General features: G+C 34.3%; 1 protein-coding gene across 7 annotated transcripts in view; it reads left to right on the forward strand.

Annotated features, from left to right (window-relative positions):
* PCLO (piccolo presynaptic cytomatrix protein) overlaps positions 1–10,442 on the forward strand; it is a 384,880-nt gene that overhangs the window by 331,016 nt on the left and 43,422 nt on the right. For all 7 annotated transcript variants that reach the window (XM_069801695.1, XM_069801688.1, XM_069801689.1 and 4 more), the window contains one exon: positions 3,586–3,653. In XM_069801695.1, coding sequence (XP_069657796.1) covers positions 3,586–3,653 — 68 coding nt within the window. The remainder of the gene's footprint in view (positions 1–3,585; positions 3,654–10,442) is intronic.

Below are 10,442 nucleotides of genomic sequence, written 5' to 3' on the forward strand. Positions count from 1 at the left end.
ACTGGATGGGGGGGGGAGTGAGTGAGCGGCTGCGTGGTGCTTAGTTGTTGGCTGGGGTTAAACCACGACATGCTGTCAGACAGGAGAGGTGCTAGTCTCAGCCTTTGATGAAAGTGTGTAGAGGTGGGCTTGAGTTGTGTTTTAAAAGTACAACTTTTGTAGGCCTGAGAATGCTTAGTTTAAGTTTTCAGATTGACCTCCTTCTACAAAGAAGTGTAGTGCAACTCAAATTCAGATTCCAGATATAACCCAACTTTTCCCAAGTTTTAAAGATTTTGAGTAGAATTTCTCTGTTCTTGGTTGGAAAAAGCTTTTGGGGATGGAGTCCCTGTAGGAATTATCAAGCTACTATCAGTGTAATGATCCTATAAAATGATTTAATTTTCAAACATTTTACCCAGTTAACTACTCCACAGAGAAAAGTTTTGCCAGGATTTTTTCCCCTCAACTTTGGTAGCATGCACCTTCATTTAGCAATTTCATTTATATTCCTTTATAGGCAAAAGTAATTTCTCCTGATCAACTTAATGTTTCTGGCCTGAAAATTTTATAGATTGACTGTTCTCAAAATATTAGTTGGTGGTCATTGCTCATTCAGTGACTGCAATAGTTGTTCCATGTTTTTCTGTGGGACACAAGTTTTTGCTTTTCCCTTGAAGTCCTGAATTATTAGTCACAAGAGCTTGATATAATCTTCCTAAAAAAAGCTTGAATAAAGAAAAAATTCATTCTCTAGAACTGTGACATTTCTATGTATTCATCATTTTCTAAAATAAAGCCCAGTGGTATTTCTCTACAGCTTATTAGTAGCTAAAATGAAAATAGACACAGATCTAATATCTCAATCTGATCTTCAGAATCTAGGAGGACAATGTGAGCTCAGGTTGTGGGGTGCCAATTGTTTAATCCTCACTGAACTTTTCACTCATGTTGTTCTAGGTTAAAATGAGTTGTACTGACCAGTGGCAAAAAGACGATCTTTAATTGGGTTTGACAATCTCAAAAGAAAATTATTTTGCCGTCATTCCTAATGAAAGCAAAAAAGCATGACAGGAACGGGACTTCCTTATGAAAATCTAGATGAAAAGTTGCAAGTGCCTATTACTAAACACATTAGCAACACTGATGTAGAAACTGCAAGATGCTAGAGATACCAAATGTCCAGACTTCTGACAAATAAGTTAACACTAGATAGCCAGTTAAACTTCTACCAAAAAGTACAAAATAAAAACATATTTTTGGGTTTTTTTTGACAAAAGCAAAGATGCATAAAATCTTTGTGCACAGAAACACAAGATGGAGGTCCTAATAGAAGTTTTTAGTTCACATATGCTAAATTTGAGTCTAAATAGTATCACTTACTCTGTATTGCCTAGCAATGTGACATTATCTACAGTTACTTGGTATTTCTCTGACAGATTCACCAGTCTATTAAGCCTGAAATCAGCCCCACTTCTACTGGAAAGCAGGAAGAAGTCTCCATGGCTTCGGCTTTTCTCTTAGTAATTTGTTCCCATGAATTTTACTTAATCAAATAAAATATATCTAGGCCTCTTATTTTCTGCTAAGGGCTAGACTATCTTTTTTTTTTATTATTATGGCATTTTTAAAATAAATTGTTTATATGCTCATATTAGACAGAGACTTTAAAAATTACACAGGACTTTTATATAGATGGGAAATGCTTTCTTTTTCATTGTAGTCTTAAGGGCTTTACATAGCAATGTAATGAAGACGAATGACAAAATTACTGTTTACCATCAGAGACCTTTGGGATAATTCCTGGGGAGAAGGTTTTAAAAAAGATAACTGTTTCCATTTTGAATTCTGGATAAAAATTCTTATAAGTCTGAATATATGTATGATTGAAATTCTAGTCAACATTTGCATTCCCACTGGCTTGATAATGACTTCAGGGACTCTGACCTTGTACACTAATTCAGCATATCCATGAGAATACAGCTCACAATTTGGATGTGAAGCATTAAGGAGGCTAAATAATTCTAAGTGTCTTGGCATATAAAAACATCTTTGGTTATAAACTCCCTGTTTAGATTATGTTGCTGATCTATCAATAGAAAAATTATTGGACAGGCTGAGTTTTAAACTCTTTACTCTAGTCCAAATGCTTTTAATCATAGGAACATTTAGTCATGAAGCAAAATAAAAGAATTAAATAGTGACACTGTGGGAATTGTTTGATGAGGTAACTAATTAGAACACTTGCCAATACTAAATATTGTTATAACTATCAAGGGAAATTAGCCATTATATACAGTTATACACAGCTGAATAAATCTTGTAAAGTCTTTCTATTTGGGAGATATTTTTTTAAAAAGACTCTTATTATCCAGTTGTAATACCCCTGAAAGTTACTCATGTTATCTAAAGACCAGATTCTCTATGCCTTTGTATTGTGTAGCCATCTATACCAGGATGAAGTCTGTAAAATTATATTAATTTTGAATGCAAAGGTGAAGAGCAACTGAACAATATGTAAGGGATCTAACCATAGGGACAAATAATTCTTGTATCATATTTGTAATACGTTTTATGAAGCATTACTTCACAGAAGAAAAAAAGAATAACTTTCAGTTAAAATTGAATTTTAAATCACTTTAAGAACTGACATTTTATACTAATTGTTTAGTTCATTGTGAACTTGGACAGCTTCTGTTGCTGTTGTGAACATGAAGCTGGCTCATTGGTAGCAAAGAAAAATGCTGACCCTTTAACCCTTTAACTCCAGAGGAATCACATGCATCTGAAGATAATGCCTTATATTCTCTATCACAGCATTTCAGAGTCTTCAAGGAGAAAGACAAATAGAAGCACAAACACCTCATAGTAGCAGACATTTTTGAGAGTGACTGTAATCATGCCTTAGAGTTTGCAACAAGTGTGTTTAAAGATAGCTTAAATTTTACCTAACTTTCATTGCCTAAAAATAGCCATCTAGATTCCAATCCAGGTTCTTTCTACATCAACTGGAGAAAGATAGGCACCTCCAGAGCATAATTTACTGACCTTATTTTAAGATTAATGTAACTCTCAGAACTGAGTTGTTTCTTATGCTAAACATAAACTGTAATGTAAAAGCAATCATTAAAGGAAGAAAATGACCACAAACATGCCTTACCTTTGAAGTAATGGTATTGTAGACCAAATATCAATTTTGTGACTCCTTATTATATATTTCACTATTCACTGTAACAGGATAAAGTGAGGAGAGGAGCTATGCAGACTGGTTGCAGAACACCAGGCTGGTGGGGGGCAGGTAGCAGAGAGCACTTGATGGCCCCATTCTATAAGAATGTACAATCTTAACAAGATATGATTTCAGTTGCCTCAAAAAAAAGAAAAAAATAATATTCTTAAGTAATTGTCCAAATAGCAATAGAAAAAAACTATAATCCACTTTATTTTCTTGAAATTAAATATATATATATTTTTTTTTTTTTTTTAGAAATACCTGTGATTTTGTCTTTTTGTACAGAACCAAGCCTTATTGGCTTGGATGTATCATTTTCTTAGATCTCAACTCTTCATGGTCTTATTGACAACTACCACCATATCTTTTAACAGAGGGAAGATGAGCCAGAACGGACAAGAACCTGTAAAGCAGTCGGGAGTAGGATTAACCGATGCAGAAGGTAAAAAGAAATACAAACAACACTACAGTGGTATCCCATGTTTATAGAACTGATATGTTTATTTCTCTTACTTGTTGTGCTATGAAAGGTTAGCCTATGCTCTCTTTGTATTGTAGATTAAGATCCTGACTTTCATTTACTCTAAGGGCCCTTTACACATAGCACCAATGTAATGAGTCTTCAGTTTAAAGGAGAACAGTGTCTTACCTGTTTATTTAAAGTAATTAAATAGTTAGATTGCAATGAATAATATCTGCCTTTCAATGTTCATTGCTTTTCATAGTATTTGAATAAAAAATATGAAGTATGGAGCTGACTCAATACTCATTAAATTAGAAGAAAATATCCAATGGCTGTCAGGCTCTATTTTTATAACATTTCAGAATATTTACTTCTTAAAGCAATTATTAATTTTGGTGTCTACATAAAACATTAAGTTTAAATAAAAATATTAGCTGAACATCAGGTTCGATGGCTGCACTTAGAATATAGTGAAATTCTTATCTGATTAGGAAATCCTGAGTGAATTTTTTCAGTATGAATGTGATGCTGCCAAAGAAGGAGACATTGTAATACTGGAGCTGGAAAGAGCCTGACAGAATGGCTTTCAAAGTTTCATGAGCAATGTGATTATCTCTTTCATGTGCAATAATGGAGAACTGCATGAAAATTGAGAGTGTTTTGTATTGAAGGATATGTTAGGAAAATTCCATTTCCCTTTGCATATAAGGTATATTCTTTCATGTGTATGTTTCTGTTGACCTCAAATATAAAACTTAATTATCATTACCTCCATTTTATTATTAAAATAATACTTTCATCAACTAAATGCATTTCAATGCAGCTTTGAGGTATTAATTCATAAATTGAAATTCATATATACAATTGAAGTTAACTTCATGTTAAGTTCAGTCTTAAAAAAAAAATCAACATTTTTCAGGTTTCTGCAATCTGTATACATGGGGAAATAATTGCTGTTGCTATATTTGAGGTAAAAGCAGTCTAATGTTCCACAGATTTGATGAAATCAAATTAGAATTTGAAGGTAGAACTCTAAAACTGTCTTTTCCACATCAAGAATCCTTAACTGTGTATATGCATTCTACTAAATCTTTCAGTACATAGTACTCATCATACAAAAATCCAAATTCAGCTGCTTATCAAACTTCAATTTGTTCAATGGTATTTTTAAGTATTTGAAAAACAAACCATTTTTTAAAAGAGAAATGGTGAGATGAAAATGGGAAATCAGGAATTTTCCATTTTTACTTTGTCATGATGTTTTTTATACAGAATTATATTTGTAAACAAATACTTTTCATCATTTTGTTCATCATAAATTGCCCCTTAGTTAAGGTCTTGGATCATAAATTTCAGAACCTACAAATACAAAATGTTTTAATTTAGTGTTTGTGTCATTCAAAAAAGAAACCAAAAACAAACAAAAAACCCAAACAAACTCAACCAAAGAAAACACCTTTTGAAACATTTGAGAAGATGTGTATATAGCATTTCAAAATATGCAAATAACTCAAGACCTGCAATTCCCTAATTTTCACTTATGGTACAATTCACCATACAAACTTGAGAACTCTAAGAGTTACAACTCTGTCTGATTAAATAAGTGGTTCTTACTAAGTGTTGTTTCTCCCCATTGAGAGAAGCTGGGGCAGCCTGCCTAGTTTTTAGTGTCTGATTTCTAGCTGACTAAGATGGGACAGATCAATCTCAAATGATAAATTAAACTAAAAGCTGGAAAACAATTCAAGAGCATTGCAGTTTCAGCATGTAAATATAATTATCTTGTGAGCAAGTAGTTCAGAATTTAGAGGAACTCAAGATTAACTGAGAATTACTTCAGTATTAAAGAATTATTATGGTATTCTTTTCATAGATGAACAAAAGTGAATGAAAATCTTAAAGTCTTAATGATCAAATGATATCTTTTCTGTAGTTCAGTTATCTGTGTTGTGGACCAGATGAGCTCTGCAATTAACTGGAAGCAAATATTCATTCCCATTTTTCATTAATTTGTAGAGAGTTCCCATAGCTGACATTTGTATTCGCATTTGAAAATAAGGATTTAGTGTTGTACTTAAAACCTTTTAATAATAGTACTATTTTTACATTTTCAAATATTCTTAACGGATAACTTCTGTGAAAAGTAGCCTGTGGATTGCTCTCTTTAAAACTGTGCAGAATAAATTAATTGCTTCAACATGCGGATCTACTGCTACTTGAAGTGTTTTAGTCATCCAAGTCATTCACACAGGCCTGGCAAGTATGGCAGGGGACTTAGAGGAGCAAGATATTTAAGACCAGTAGCTGGAGGCAAAGCAAGGTAGGACTCTGGAATGGCAATCAAAACCGGTTTCTAGGCAGCTGAATCGAAACTGTAGCAACAGGATTCAGATTCAGCTCACAGGGTATGACACCAAAATTCAGGCATGTGCATAAGTGGAATCACCAGGGAAAAATATGCTCCTTTTGTAATTGTTTACCCACTTGATAAATGTGCTCATGTTTTGTTGGGAATAGTTTTTGTGCTGTTAATATGTATTGGTTAAGTTATAAGTAAATATTGGAAAACAGTACTATTTACTTTGCTGACACAACCAAATGGTCAATATAAATAACTGTGAGTATTGCTACGATAATCTTTGTTTCTCTGAACATATCATCTTGTCATATTCTGTATTTTCGTACTACTTAATAATATAAAATAATTCAGAGTTTTGTTCTTGGACACTGTGTTACAGTTATTTTTATGATATGCATTGTTGCATGCTATCTTACACTAGACAATCTGCCCTGAGCAGATAAAATACGTCATCTTCTTAAACTTCAGTAAATTTTATTATACATTTTGTGATCTTCATTGAGTTATGCAAACCAATTTCTCTATTAATTTCAGAAAGTGCAATATCTTTTGTTTAAAGATTTCTTATGACATGCTATGGAATATTACAGACATTACAGACAAAAAAAACAATTGCATTCCATGTAAGGATTGAAACTAACAATTAAAAGCAAATGATTAATAACTCGATTCAGTTGTAGATCATGATTGGTCTATCTGCCCTATGAAACTGCTCAGTCAATAGATCCAGATGGTATTTCCACCTACCAACTATTTATCCAATTAAGAAATATATGGGGATAATTATTTTCATATATTTCAAAAGTGTGAATTTACTAGGTAAGCCCAAGCTGCCATTATTTCTAGTAGAAGAGAGATATATAAATAGCATTTTAATGGAAATAGTTTACTATAAGGAAATTTTGGATCTTCTAATTTTGAAGATACTATACACATGCAAAATATCATTCCTCTAGGATCACAGATATTGAGATTCATCTCAAACAAAGACTCTTTTAGGAAAGATGAACATATCTGTAAGCATGGCCTGGCTTCACTCCTTCAGTATTTTTTGGAATGAATGAGTACTCACAGTGCTTGTCATCTTCTGTGCTTGGCATCATTGTTGTTAGGATTTTCAATCAGAGAATTATAAACTTTGTATAGAAACAGAGTAGCTCCCCAACCACATCTTCCAAGAGAGTTGGTTTTTGACTTTAAAAAAACCAAATTCCCATCCAGTCCGTGTCCTGAATACCAAAACTTCTCTACACAGTTCTGCCATGGCTCAGAGGCTCACTTTCTGACATTTCCAGTGGTCCTTTGAGCATCATCCTTTGAGTGTAGTAAAATGAAGTCCTGCAAGTAAGAAACTCTCTCTCTGTATAAATGACTGAACCTGGACAGAAGATTGCAGAATATTCCAATAAGGCCTGTGTAGATGTATTTCCACAACCGAGCAGAAGGAATAGATTTGTACTATTTCAAAGTCTGATGATGCACACATACTTATGGAAATTCTGCAAGATGAAATACTAGTGATATGCACTCTTCGTTTACATAATCTTTAATGAACTCTTCCAGGGTTTTCCTTTTTTGCATGCTGTGTGGTAGCCTGAGTTACAGATTTTTAAAAAACAAGAAACAAATTCTGTGATAACATCATGCTTTAACAGGCAAGTTTTACAATACTGTGATTTTTGTTTCCTTTATTCACAATAATCTAAGCTAAGAAACACCCTTTTTTTTTTCCTTAATTTCTGAGCTTTGTGGATCATCATCCTGGATTATAAACTAACAAATTCAATTTAACAGTTTCATCACTTAAGTTTATATTTCATTACTTAAGACAGTCTAATCTTTATTTATGAGAAAAATGGTTGAAATACCACACAAACCTTAAAACAGGTTAGGAGGTCGTTCTAATAACATTTTGGAGGAAAGGTGCATGACCTCTGTAAGTAAATGACTGGCAATCATTTGACTTTTAAATTTTCCTTTATAGCTTTCTGAATAGTCCTGGTGAAATTTTCATCCATCATGTCTGCACGGAATAGACCCTGGAGTAAATTATCTTGCAAACTGTATAACACTTTCTCTTGAAGGGATACCCAGGAGTAATAATGTGGATTAGCACTCTCAAGTAAAATAAGGCATGAAAGAAACTGACAGCACAGGCACAACTAAGCATTTCCACATTCTTTGAAGTAATTAAAACTCAGGAAAAAAAATTCATTCTCCTTTTACTTGCTGTTTAGTTAAGCTAGAGTAACTCTGTTTAAGCCAAAGGACTCACTGTGGTATGACTGAGAACAGACTAAGGGCTTGAGATGTTGCTTAAATCAACTTGCTGCATCTCCACACCTTAAAAATTTAGCATTTTGATTTTTTTTAACTCCAATGGTTGAAATATCATAACTATAATATTAGTCCTTATGAGGATGTTCAGAAAGAAATGGTCTTAATTTTGGACCTTCAATGAGAAAGTTATAAGTAAGAGGAGAAAAAAGACAGATGAAGGAAATTATTAAGGGCTAATCATAATACACTTACTGAGATTTGCAAATGCTTTTGCCTATGCACAAATCTGTACTTTGATGTCTTGCTTGGCCAGGCTGAAAATATGAGTTCTACTGCAGATGAGAAACTTTTCTTGCAGTTATCTGTATCATTTCACAAAAAAAAGAGGACTATGAGATCAGTTTAAAACATGATGCTTAATATTCATGAAGGAGGTTATAATTAGAATTGAACTTCTTGCTGGATTAAAATTAAGGTGAATTTTATTGCCCTTGCACAAGCAATGGTGACTTTGAATGAAAACACTGAGACTGGGAACAATGTAGGACAGAGATCACATTAACTATTAAATTTATGTAACTTTGGGATCATCTGAGACTTTCCTTCTTTCATAATCAAGTCTAATTTATATTTTTGCATCTATTAGAAGGTAACTTCTGTGAAACATAACCTCATCTTAGGTCATTTAACATGAATACCAGAAAGACATATTTAGCCATTTTTCCCTCACAAGCATTTTTCTCTTTAACTGCTCAAACATAAAAAAAAAAAAAAAAAAAAAATTTGAAAGGAAGCAAGAATTATATTTATAGACACTTCCCCCACAAAGGTGCATAAGGGAAACCAGATGTTCAAACACCCAGTCACTTGTTTTAAATGTTTGGAATAAGTCCTTTGATATTTAATAGAGAAGCACTGTAATTTAGGTATGAAAATGTGAAAAATGGGATAAAGAGACTCTGAGATGGATGTTCTGGGTTTGGACAAGAGGGATTTCCATAATTCATGGAGAGCAGATTTTCTGGTGGTTTGATGCCAAAATTAGTGGAATTCCTATTTTGAGGAAGTCCAGAGGGGCTCATGCTGGAGGATCTCTGTCTCAGAATGAGAGAAGCAAAGGTGCCCTCTGCCACCTCAGCAGCCCTTGGATACCAGGGCGCTACAGGACAGAAGTCAGCTTTGCTGTAAAATAGATGAACACAAGTTATTGTCCTGAGAGCAGCCAGTTACAGGCAGCAAGTGGTTTCTGGTGTGCCTCCAGAGACCGGCAGCATTCCATTTTAGGACTACATCCTCACTCTCTGTGGGGACTGGTATACCACCACTACAGACCAGTGTTAAAAAGTATATCAGCATCTAGTTTATGTGCTACAATTTGCCCCTGCAGATATCTAAGTCTCCTTGCAGACTATATGATGAGTCTAAATACTCTAGGTATTATAAATAAATCCTTAACTTCCTTTGGTGTGAAGGAAATTCTCCACTAAACTCTAACAATTTATTTCTAATTATTAAACCAATTGCCTTGGTTGCTTTTCTTTGTCAGTAATCAGAAAAATTATAGTAGATATTACTTCTTCCAGAAGCCTCAACTACAGAATAGAAAAAAACACAACCTGCAAAATGAGTAAAGTGGGAGGGAGTTTAGACAGAGCTCATTTTTCTTACCAATACTCAAAGATGGGTGATAAGTTAATTGAAAGCAGCCCTGCAGAAAAGGACTTGGGGATATTGGTGGATGGGAAATTAGACAGGAGCCAGCCACGTGCACTCACAGCCCAGAAGGCCAGCCGTGTCCTGGGCTGCATCACAAGAAACGTGACCAGCAGGTTGAGGGAGGTGGAAGAAATGTTTTATGATGAGGGTGGTGGTACACTGGCACAGGTTTCCCAGAGAGATTGTGGCTGCCCCATCCCTGGCTGTGTCCAAGGCCAGGTTGGATGGGGCTTTGAGCAACCTGGTCTAGCAGAAAGTGTCCCTGCCCATGGCAGGGGGGTTGGACTAGATAATCTTTAAAGGTCTCTTTCAGCCCAAATCTTCTATGATTCTGTGATTTGAAAGAGGTGACAATGATTACTGAAGGGTTCAACACACAAACTGCAAATACTCCTGTCCTGTGTCAGTGGTAT

Source organism: Haliaeetus albicilla, chromosome 14, assembly GCF_947461875.1.
Source record: "Haliaeetus albicilla chromosome 14, bHalAlb1.1, whole genome shotgun sequence".
Lineage (NCBI taxonomy): Eukaryota > Metazoa > Chordata > Aves > Accipitriformes > Accipitridae > Haliaeetus > Haliaeetus albicilla.